The sequence below is a fragment of the Pavona decussata genome, unplaced genomic scaffold, assembly GCF_977016875.1.
Source record: "Pavona decussata unplaced genomic scaffold, jaPavDecu1.1 SCAFFOLD_201, whole genome shotgun sequence".
Lineage (NCBI taxonomy): Eukaryota > Metazoa > Cnidaria > Anthozoa > Scleractinia > Agariciidae > Pavona > Pavona decussata.
The window spans coordinates 207501-219864 of NW_028145609.1; the positions used below are offsets into that span (position 1 = coordinate 207501).

Genomic DNA, 12364 nt, shown 5'->3' on the forward strand with positions numbered 1-12364 from the left:
ATGATTAAGTTACCAGATTTTGCCGCGAAAAATACAGAAAGCTATCACGTGTAGCGAGTGTAACAAAATTATGTTATTAACCTCGACTCTCAGCCTAAGCAATGTTCTTAGCATGTTCTTAAATTTTTGTTAATCTCAGCCTCACGTTAAAAAAAAGTGGTTCTTATAAAAATACTATAATAATAAAAGAGTGTAGAGCATGATGTGACCAGCCTAATATAATCTGTAATGTCTTAATTATTTCTATTTCATGATAAATTCAGCCATTACTGTATTTTTATATTTAATCATCTTCGGAGACCCAGGGGCAGTTAATCGGGTGGAAGGAATTTTCGTGGGCAAACAAAAATCCCTAATAATAATAATAATAATAATAATAATAATGATAATAATAATAATAATAATAATAATAATAATAATAATAATAATAATAATAATAATAAATAAACAAAAAATAAATAACGGCTAGGCTTTTCTGAATTATATTTCAACCGTTAAGTAACCAAACTGGGTAAAATAGCATAATAACTACATTTACTGTATACAATTAAACTTTTACGTCAATTTTAGAATTAATATACATCAAGGCTGCTTTAGCTGGCTTTGAGAGGGTTAGTAAAAACATTCCCACTTCAAATCCTTTGAAAAAATAATTAAAACAACTTCCAGTCTCAAAATAATTCTATGTTTAGTATAAAAAGAGTATATATCCAGTATATATATAAGCTATAAACAAACGATCTTGTCTGCTTTTGGTGGAATCACAACCTGAATTTTACTTGTGTTCCGTAAGTTCTTAATGTAAGAAGTCCAGTCCCAGGTACTTAATTTCCCGTGTATGTAATTCCCAGAAATCACGAGAAAGCTTCATACTCACCGTCGATCGACAAATCACGGAAGTAATGTAAGGTAACGTTCTTTCTTTTGAACTGTAGTTAAACATTCGGTTATGTCTTGCACCAAGTCGTTACAAGAAGCCATAGAAGAATTCCGATGCTACAGCGATAGCACGGCGTCATTGTTCAAGCGAACCTCGTCTTGTTTTCAAGAAATCGTAAAGTGTTTCGACATTGAAGCAGATGACACTCAAACAGCGCCCATTCCTTTCAACCAACTGGATGATGTAGAGAGAGAACTTCAAAAGAGTCCATCAGTGTTCTTCATCGGCGAACGAAACTGTGGGAAAAGCTCGATTCTTAACGAGCTTCTACGACAAAAGTCTCTTCCCGTACATGAAAACCCGTGTACTGCTAGAATAGTGAGGATCAAGTACGCTCAGGAACCGTACGCGACCCTGGTCGGATCGGATGGCAGAGCCGTCAAGACAGAACAGCTTACTAGTAAACGTCTCCCTGAAGATCTCATAGTAGTTTCAGACCAAGACAGAGAAGACGAAAATGTTTTGAACGCGACTGTGGAGGTTGGACTGAATCACACACTTCTGCAAAGTGGAATCGAGTTGATTGACTCTCCGGGGAAGAACGAGTCTGATGTTTTGGACAAGGTATTAGATGACTTTCTACAGAAGGGAACCGTACCTCTGTTTGTTTACGTTATCGACGGCAATAATAATCTGAGACCCTCGGTAAGTACATATTCCCCTCAAATTTTCGATAAAAATCTGATTACATTGACTTTAAATACTGCAAATTTATTTCTTCACGGCGGGCCAAATTAAACAATTAGCCATAGTACGTCAAAGCGAGAACTGAACGAATCTTGACGCGTGACTGCGACGAAATGATGGCTTTGGAGCAGTATTTTGCTGGTTGTCCTGTTTTTACATTGCTTTACCATTACAAAGAGGTTTAAATAATAAATTAACAATTAATAATTTGATAAAGCCATTGAGGTATGACCACAATGAGATCACCAATTACCTTTTGTATACCTTCGCGTTTATTATGCTGTGTTTAAGTGATCGATTGGAGTCTGTGGATGAAATCCTGTGACTAGTTAAGTGAAAACGTCGAAGCAGCACTTTTATGTTGCTTCAATATATTTATTCATTTCTTTCTTTATTTTTTTGTGAACAAAAATAGGGTGTTTTTATGGGGGAGGGGACAGTTGCATGCGAACTTTCCTTTCAGAGGGTAAAATCCCGGAAGTAGCAGTTCAAGTCATACAGGAAGTTGGCAGGATGTTCTTTCCTAATTAAGCTTTAGAACTAACTTAGGTCCTAGACAGCGTTTAATTTCAACGGCAATTCTGTACTGTTTTACTTTCGGATTTGGAAGCGTAAACCGGTCCGTCGTGTATTGGCCGAACAACCGTCTTGAATGTGCCTGGAATGTGATCTCGAACGTGCATCTCTATTTTAATTGAAAAGAGCTAGCGAGGACTCTGGATTTTAATAGGACGCACTTCTTGTTCAGCAAGAGAATAAACTTACAGGGTACAGTCCCGACGTAGTCAATCGAACGTTCGGTAATCGAACCCAATCGAACCCAATCGCTCGATTGAGTTCGATTGGGTTCGGTAATCGAACTTAATCGAACTCCCAAAAAGTTTAGCCAATCGAACGTTCGGTAATCGAACAGTTCAACAATCGAACATAATCGAACTCAATCGAACATAATCGAACACCTCAACAATCAGAAACACGAACCAGTTTCGGCTTCTATTTCAAACACGAGTACAACAGGCAAGATGTCGGACAGGGCAGAGTTTAAGCCTACTATTCTGGAAGCGGTGGTAAAGGGCTACCACGAGGGCTCTTTCGCCGTCCGTGTCGGGGATAAATTTGTTGTCAAGTAGAAAAGAGGAGATAGGGGTCCGGCAAAAAAAGACAGTTTACATGTTGTACTGAGCCGTTCATGTTATATTTATGTTGTGAATGAATCAATTTCGAATCAGCTAAACAATAAAGATTTTAGTTCATTGAAATATGTTAATGTCTCTCACACTTGCTCCTCTAGTTAAAACTCAGTTAAAGAGTGAATTCCTTTCAATTCTACTAAGAGTTAATGCTTATCAATTTTGTGTACCATTTTGCTTTTCTACCGAACCCAATCGAACTCAGTCGCTCGTTTGAGTTCGATTGGATTCGGTAATCGAACTGAGTCGAACTCACAGAAAGTTCCAGTTCGATTATGTTCGATTGCCGAACCAATCGAACTCCAATGGAACGATTGGGTTCGATTGGTTTTTGGTTCGGTTTCGTTCGATTGACTACGCCGGGTACAGTTGGTCACTGATTGTCCTTCAAATTGAACATTTAAATGGACTAAATACAACAGGTAGCTCTCTTTTCATATTATTAGAAGATAAGAGTCTTAAATTGTGCCCTGCATCCTAAAGCATCACTTGAGTAATTTATTCCAAGTGAGAGTTGTTTTATACGCAATCTGAATTAGCCAAGAGGCTGAAGAGGTTTCACTGTACGAAAACTATTCCATAAATCACCTTTACATGTGAATAAAGCTTAAATTTACTTTTTTCTTTACGGTACATAAAGGCGGCACTTTACTGTACCTACCGTGCTTTAAAGTTTAGTAAATCTGCTATGTCAGTACATCTGCTATTTCGTGCGATGTCTTGAACACGAAAAGCTTCGACAACCTTTGGAACCTCGATTCTCGCTCGGATATCACTTGTTACAATTCTCGCTTGGTTTATAGGTTTCATCCATGCTTGCACTTATGAAATATTCCCAAGATATGAAGAGCACATGTGTTCTTATTGTATTTAAGGATGTGGAAACGCTGACATATTTGAAGAACAGATTTCCTCAATCTCCAACTATGTATGTCTGCAACAAGGTAGACACTACACAAGGAGCACAAGAGTTTGACAAGCGCGAAGATGACGAGGATGGTAGTGATGATGACGGCAATGAAAGTCGAGAAGTTAGCAAAGAAGAGAAGGTGTTTAATCAGCTAAAAGAAAAGGAGTTTGTCTCCGGTGATTCTTGGCAAAAGTGTCGTGTTTTCCATGCGATTTCCGCCAAAGAAGTTAAAAAAGAAAGAGTGGGAAAGAGACCGTCAGAGGCCACCAGGAGATTTAAAAGGTTTGAATCCAGCCTGCAGCATCTTCTTGGAACGGTTATGAAGACACATTCAAGACGAGTCGTGCAGAAATTGTTGGTTCTTCAAGAAAGTTTCGTGAACGTCGTCCAAGTGCAGAGAACTATGATTACTCAAAGGGCTTTTGTTCTTCCACAGATTATCAAAAAGGGCAATGAAGTTGAGATGAAAATATATGAATCACTCTCAGCGCTCACGTTCGCCTCGAGAGAATCAAAAAGTACAATCGTGGAAAGCATACAAAGTTTGAAACAGGAGTTTACACACGAAGCTGAATTGTACGAGGCCGTAAATGAGCGAACTCTTGAACACGACGCTCAAACAATGTTAGTGACCGAGCTCTCTGCTCTGTCAATGAGCGATCTTGGACCACTGCTTAACGTTGACTTTGTTTTGGAGCGATTTCTTAGTGATATGAAAAGCAGCATCCTGGAGAGGACATGCAATTGCCTTGGCATTTGTGTCGAGTCGGTGATGAAAGACTTAGTCAATGGCATCACCAAGGCTGTCATAGACTTCAACGAAGATTTGGCTAATCCGACTGTTACACGGATTTTGGAAGAAAGTTATGATATCCAGTTCCCGGCAGTAAAGGCAAAAACTGATGAACTGCTTCAAATTGTTCTGAACGGGCTTCTTGACTCTATTAAGGAGGCCGTCAATGTTGCCTTAAGGCAAGAGATCTCGGGACCTCTCAGCGCAAAACAATTTTCAACTTACTCCAAAAAAGACGTTCAGAATAAAGCAGCTCGTCAATCCATGGTGCAATCTCTCTTGGAGACAATTAACGAGGAACACGTTGCAGAGTCGGTTCATGAAGCATGTTCTTGTCGTCTTCGGAAAATGCATGAATTGTTCGGAGCTGCCATGACTTCACTCGAGTCCTTGCAAACAGACTTTGCCAATTGCCAAGTAGAATCGCGGCTGGAAGAGTTCCGTGTTCATTTTACACCCCAGATTCGTACACTGGCTGTTGAGGGGATGGCCTTGAAGAATATGCAGAATCGGGGCCCCGTGGAGCTCGGTGTAAGGATTGCCGAGACTCACCATGGAGTCATCTATGACTGCATCAGTGAACGTTGGTGCAGGGCTTCACCCAGTGGCCAATGCGCTGTAAAGGTGCTGAAGAAAGTAGATTTCAGCATAGACTGTTGGAACCAGACCGCAGTGGATTTGGTCAACATGATGTAAGTTCAACGCACCATTATCATTCGTTAGCCTTAGTGGTTATGCTTTAAGTAAATGCTGCTTTAAATCATGACACTAGCAACAGAAAACGCCAGAACAAATTCTTGGGTCGAATGGATAAAGGGGAGGATGATCACTAATTCCAGACAATTTATTTACAGAATACACCTGTATCTTTTAAATCCAAGATGTTCTCGATATTTTGTTAATTTTTTAGGGACATGATTCACAAACTTCGCGGCTCTCATCGAAACTTGTTACGCCTGTTCGGTTGGGTTTTCCCTAAGCCCGATATGTTGTATGTTGTCATGGAGAAGGCAGAGAGGGGTCTGCTCCGTGCTCTCCAAGAGGGATTGCCACTGTTCATTAGGATGTCCATCGCACTGGATGTAGCTGAAGGGCTGAAGGCTATCCATGATATCAACTACACTTACGAGGATCTGAAACCTGGAAACGTCTTGGTAAGAATAGGCGGCGCAAGCGCATGCAGGGGTGGGAGGTAATAGATTAGTTGTTTGCATTAACCTTGGTCTTTCAAAATTCAACGCCTACGCTGATGGATCCTGATGGGGACATCGTGCCGTGTCCTTTCTTTAGATATTAACTTAACTCCATGATCCGGCAAGCCTTTAAGGAAGCGATCAGCGTGGGAGTAACCCTGAAACAGGGAAGTGTCGCTCCCACGGGAGGAGGCAATTTACCACACTGAAAGTGAAGATTACAGCCGGCCATTCGTGCCACTGTTAATGAACCCTATCTAACCCTAGGGATGGGGATGGGGGGGGATTCTACTCGCGGCGACGTTGAACCTTAATCACTTTTATAATGCTTGGGCAAACGTCATGAGACTTGACAACTTTTTTCAGAAATTTGTCTTGGAAGAATTTGATTTGGTCGGTTAGCGTTCATTGACTTTGATCGATGTTACCATGGCAATCAAATTTTTGTGTCTCAATACGAAAGCTTGAGGTGTCAGTCCAATAATCTCCTCACAGAAAGTATTTGCCTTCGGTGATGTTTATTGTGCTTTACAAGGTGGCTCTTACTTAAAGACTCTGGATAAAATCCTAAATATGACCATTCGAGTTAAAGCTACTGAGCAGTACTTTCTCGCTGAACAATGTGGTTTTGACGTTTGAGTCTATAGATGAAATCCTCAAGTGCTACCATACTGAGCAGTACTATTCCTATGGTACTGTTTATTATGCTGTAAGAAGATGGACTTACATTTGAGTCAAGTTTGACCATTTAAATGAGGCCCTGTTAGGGGGGGAGGAGGGTGGGAGGGTCTGAATAATCCATAATTCTGGGTAAATTTTGGAAACAATCCATATCTCATTTTTGCAAAAATATATATCCCTAAAATAAAATTCTACAACGATCTATATGTAGTTAGTCCTAATTACCTTCTTATATCGCACGGATTGTATTTCCATAACCCTGATGAAACACAGGGGTGGTTACCGAGGCTGTAACCTTTGAACAAATGAGTTATGAAACTGTTACGACCTATAGTACACAGGCATCGCGGGCTCAGAATTTCGACCAAGAGATCTCGCTGGAGATAAACATGTGTCTAATACCCTTTTATGTAAAAATAGTTGATGCAATAATGGCCGATAATAATCCATAATTTTAAAATGCAACACAAATAATCCATAATCTTTAAATTTAGTGGCCAATAATCCATATACCTTCTCTAAACCCCCGTCCCTGGGGGGGGGGGGGGGGGGGTGGGGGACTCCTCGGAATTCTCGGTAGGGGTGTGCCGCCCGGTTCTCCAAACCCTGACCCTATTTCAGACCAAAAGATGCCATTTTCCACACCCGTTTTCAGACCTGGTTTGTAGCGTAATAAAGCTTCAGTGCCGAAGTCAAGAATTGGTAAAATTCACTCAAAAATTCAGCTCGAATGATACATTTTGGATACTTCTCTTTCTAAACTATTCCTTGGGAGTTGAAAAGACAAATACGTTTATACGCTCTCGTGGTTCCCTTAAAAACCATACCCGGAGTAAGACCATAATGGTCAAAATCTATGACTCAAATTTCTGCAAGGCTGATCGGACTGCGTAGAAAACTTAACACGACAGCGACAAGATAGAGACCAAACCGAGAATCAAAATGCAACCGTGGACAGCTGTTTCGAGCTGGTTGGCTTTCATTAGCACGGTGTAGCACAGCAAAAGGTAGAACAGTCCGATCAGCCTTGCAGAAATTTGAGTCATTTATATTTTTGGCTGATTAGATCTTTTACAGATCCTGCGTATACTTGCAGCATCTTCGTTTGCGGTCCCTTATTTATTGTTTACTCTATCAAAATCTATACCCGTTTTCAGACCAAAACGGCTAAAAAACCATACCCTTTGGGTCGGCACATACCGTATTTTCTCGATTAAACGCCCCCGGCGTTTATTTAAAATTCGGCAGTTTTGACCCGGCGTTTTTTCGAGGCCGGCGTCAAATCGGGATCCGGCGTTTATTTTTAAATGGAATTTTCAAACATTTTTCCAAGTTGATTTAATATTACTGATCCTCGAAAACCTAGGGGCTGTTTGTCTGTGCTGGACAATTTTCCCCTGGATTGACCGAAGTTACAGTATTATGGTACCGTACATACGGCACGTGTACCATGTTGCAATCAAGATTTGTATCACTAACAAACAGCACATAAATAATATATGAATGATGTAGGAACAAGTAAATGATATGAGCACAAAGTTTTCAGTTTATAAACGGTAATGTCGGCAACGTCCTCCTCGTTTGTGTCAGCTAATGTGTGCAAACTGATTATTTCAATTTTAATTCTGTTAATTTCATGTTAATACGCGCCGGGACCCCGAACAAGCGCCGGGGCCCCGATTAAACGCACCCGGCGTTTATTTAAAAATCGGAAGTTTTGACCCGGCGTTTAATCGAAGTCCGGCGTTTAATTGAGAAATTACGGTACCAATATAGCTTATATAGGGGACTAATCCTAAAAGCCTAACAGGGCCTCTCAAATTAAAGTTATTGAACAGTACTTTCCTGTGGTGCTGTGTATTGTGTTGTACAAGGTGGCTCTTACTTTTGAGTCTGTGGATGACATTCTAAAGTGTGACCATTCAAATGAAAGCTACTGAGCAGTACTTTCCCGTGGTGCTGTTTATTATGCTGTTCGAGGAGATTATTACCCTTGACTCAGTTATTAACAAAACTCATTAACAAATCTCGTAAATGAAAGAGTTACACAACCAAATTTTCGTTTCTTTATAGCTAATGCACGATGGAACAGCAAAGATCAACCTTGCTAAACCCGAGTTTCCGTACAAAATGACCCCACTTGGTGCACCATTTCATATCTCGCCGGAAATGTACCGTTACCATGGTAAAGGACAGCTCAGTTACCCTTCTTACGACATCTATGCATTTGGAATGCTTCTGTGGGTACTCTGCGAGGGGTCTGGGAAAGCGCGGCCGGAAGTGTACGATGGCCTGGAAACTATTGAAGCAATGAAGGAAGCTGTGAAGAAAGGTATCTTGCCAACGAGGCTGCCGATGATGAAAGATGCATGCTGGGAATTGATGTCGGCGTGCTGGAATGCTAGGGAAAGCATTACAATGGAATACGTTGTTTCTCAATTAAAAAAGATACGGGAACGTTGCAGGGTTTAGTGATTATTAGCAGGCTCTTTTGTGTCGAATGAGTTGACCGCAGTCTGGTAAGATTGATAGAGCGAGAGTCTGGGTCAGCATCTTTTCGCTAGCCGATATTTCTTTCGCCTTATCTCGACTTACACGGAGCCCGTTCGTTGTACAAGGGAATTAGCAATAGAGAATTTATGAGGTCACATCCCGATAAGAGTAAGACTTGTAGAGCGTCGCAGAGTTTTTTTATGTGCACTTTCGTAGAAAAAACGGTTAATTGAAAAAATCTGCTTCATTAAATCTGTCATGGCTGAGAACTTGACGTAGCGAACACTAAGAAAATAAATATGAGAAAATCCTGTGAAAAACACCTCAAGCAGGATTTTTCGGGTCCCGTGACTGTAGGTCATTGGGATATCTAGATCTGGCTAGATAGTTTTCAGGGTACCAGGTTATATTCATTCTTAACAATCGTACCCTGGAGTTAAGAGACATGTAATCAACATTCATACTGGCTTCTTATAAGAAGCATATAAATATGCTTTAGAGCCTTAAAAGTTTGTAACAAAATGAACACATTTGCTGTAACATAATAACCATCAGATATCCTCAAGCCGCTCCCAGTTTCGTCTTAGTCGCATCGGAACTGTAGGAATCACTTCTTTACAAAGAAACAAAATCGGTTGATTGCTGAAGTGTAGGCCATCTTTTTCCAATTTAAGTGGAGTACAGTTAGTAATTAAGGTACGCGGACAGCAATTTTACGGAGAGGGGTTTAAAATCTCATTCAGCGTCTACATAAAAGCTTTGATGTAATGTTTATTGGGGCTCATTATTCCGCGGGCCTAACTGGCTAGTTTTCAATTTTTTGGCCGAATAAGATTGGTCCGAAGTTGAATTAGCCTCCATGTTATTGATAGAGAAAAGAAAAAGGTTAATGAACATTTCCTCTTCACGTATAACTGCTAAGTGTTTAAAGTATAGTAATGTTCTGCTTTGCAATTCCCAGTTTATTTATTATAGAGCCAGTATGAGATACAGGGTCGGTGCGGCTTATAATTTCAGGGAAATTAAAATTGAAGGGATTCTAATTTTTAACACATTGCAATAAACATATTAGGGTAGATTGTAACAGAAATGTCTCGATTAAGCAGTCAGCGCCATGGACGCTGGCCAAAAGGAACGCGATTCTAGCGATGAGAATGCCGAAAAGCGAGAGAGAGAAAAGCCAATCTCGAACCCAGAGTCCTCAGGCTCTTGAACCAGCGGTCGGTCGCTAGGAGATATTAAACTCTCTCCTGGCGACTTACCGCTGGCCAAAGTGCCTGAGGACTCTGGGTAAGAGATTATAAAAAAGCTTGAAACTGCGTAGCTTTAAAGTTTGTCGTGAGAACGGTCGGAAATACGTGGCCAACGTATTATCCGAACATAATTTCACTTTAATTTGTGTTTTAATATAGTATCTATTATTTTAACTTACTTTTGATTGAAGTTTTACCTCGCAGAATAAAGGATAACTAATATTAGACATGAGAAATAGGGGATTGTTATTATTATTATTTTGCCTTTTCCTATTTTTGTTTTTGTTGTTTTTGCTGATCACTGAACACTGGCAAACGTGCGTGGTTTTTTTTTTTTAATCAAGATGAAACTCAGAAACTAAAGGTAAAAATAAAGCGAACCCAAGAATAATTAATAATGATTTAGAAACACATAGGCACGTAAAAACTAGCGATATAATAGTCCGACGTTTCGGCGACGTCATGACGCCATTCCCAAGGAATGAATAATACAAGCGAGTTCAACGGAGTAAGATCTTACTTAGATTTGCGTTAATGGTGTAACTAACAGATAATAAATTCGATCCGCGCCAAAGTATTGATTTAATTACCCCATTAATGCAAATCTAAGATCTTACTCCGCGTCATGACGTCGCCGAAACGTCGGAACATTATATCGCTAGTTTTTACTTGCCTATGAACCCAAGAATATACACCCTGTTGAGTGGCATATAGCCGATTGACATTGACATTGATTGACATTGTTTGCGTTGTGTTTGGTTGGTCCAGGAATCGAAACGTAAATCTTATTTTACAAGAAAGCCATAAAGACTTAATAAGCGGTCTCATTTATTCCTCATTTATGTCGCACTGCTACGCCGCTTCCTTTTTTTTTATCCGTTTCCCTCAGCGAGATTTAGCTCCTTGATACAACCAGGTTGCCTTGAATAGTTTGGACCCACGGTCCCTAAACGTTTGACACCAGTGGCGCAAGTTTTCTATTTTTGACGGTAAGTTTAAATTTTGTAAACTGTTCGAAACCTTTGGAATGATTGACTTTCAAAAGCGAAAATGATAAAGACAAGATGCCCCTAATGGCATTTTCGCGAGATGTTTAATGTGGCCTCATTTTTTCCCATTGTATGCTTCGCAGATTTTTAAAATCCTAGCTAATGGAATTGTTTGAGTCACAAACATAGCGCCGTGATGTTGTTTCCCATGTGTTATTTAACAATTATTCCACGAGCGCGCGTTGGATATGAGATGATAGATAGCCAACGAGGCGCGTAGCGCCGAGTTGGCCAAAATCATCTCATATCCAACAAGCGCGAGTGGAATAATTGTTTTATTAAAAACATTCAAGTAGTATTGGTAGGCCTCGCTGATTTCGTTTTCAAGAGCAACCAGAAAACAATTTATGTTCGCTACTTCTCGGGCATGGTATAATGGCTCATATACCATGGCCGCTCAGCCAATCAAAACCCTGGAATTGCTGGAATTGCATTATACAATGATCCAGTTTTTAATAATGTAGGTTATACCCGGGAAATTGCATTACGTAAGACCACACACATGGCCTGACTCACGTTTTCTATTCTGATTATTTAATTTCAATAAAAGTGTAAGATTACAAATTGTTCTCGTTTCACCAAAAAACAAAAAGAAAAACAGGCAAAAGGCTTTCCTATGAAAACTTTTTGTAAAAATTAACAATAGCACCTTTACTCTTTTTGTGAAGTGGATTTCCAGTAGCGTTTAAGTATCAATTCGACATAGGGATGTGATGTGTGTTTTTGTGTTTTTGTGATGTGTTGTTTTTGTGATGTGTGTGAGCTTATCAATGACCTTTCCTCCTCGCATTGTGGTTCTACAACTGTCAAACAAAGCATGATTCCTTCGCCAGAAACTCTCCAATTTCCACCGTCAGTTTTAACTGTGGAGTGCTTCTTAGAAGTTATTCTTTGGATTTACCACTTCAAAAGGGTTCATTTTCTTTTTTAAAACGTTATCGTTGAGTCTAAGACATGTAAACAATATGGTCGGCAGAGTAGCGGACAAAAACATCCCTTCTAGGAGAGAGCAGAATTTAATCCAGGTTTAATGAATAAATCAAATGATGATTTGACGTCACACAGGTAGGGATAAGTGGGTCCCCTCCCTCGTGATATGAGCGCCGATAATGGATTCGAATGGATTTTGATTGGGCCGTTATTGTTGAACAGAGTTTAATGAATAAATTAATGTG

The 12364-nt window shown here is 40.0% G+C and overlaps 1 protein-coding gene across 1 annotated transcript; it reads left to right on the forward strand.

Moving 5' to 3' along the window:
* The first annotated feature begins 791 nt into the window (after window positions 1-791).
* Window positions 792-11313, forward strand: LOC146461160 (dual serine/threonine and tyrosine protein kinase-like). The gene is made up of 4 exons (XM_085087152.1): window positions 792-1585; window positions 3693-5212; window positions 5431-5674; window positions 8468-11313. The coding sequence occupies exons 1-4, from the start codon at window positions 950-952 to the stop codon at window positions 8864-8866; spliced, it is 2799 nt and encodes a 932-aa protein (XP_084943278.1). The 5' UTR covers window positions 792-949; the 3' UTR covers window positions 8867-11313.
* Window positions 11314-12364: the final 1051 nt, after the last annotated feature.

What these genes read in the sequence shown, in the direction of transcription:
- LOC146461160 (XM_085087152.1), top strand. Translation starts at nt 950, where the DNA reads ATGTCTTGCACCAAGTCGTTACAAGAAGCCATAGAAGAATTCCGATGC. An exon ending in GTGGATTTGGTCAACATGAT is followed by an intron (nt 5,213 to 5,430) that starts GTAAGTTCAACG and finishes TTAATTTTTTAG; the next exon opens with GGACATGATTCACAAACTTC. An exon ending in TGAAACCTGGAAACGTCTTG is followed by an intron (nt 5,675 to 8,467) that starts GTAAGAATAGGC and finishes GTTTCTTTATAG; the next exon opens with CTAATGCACGATGGAACAGC.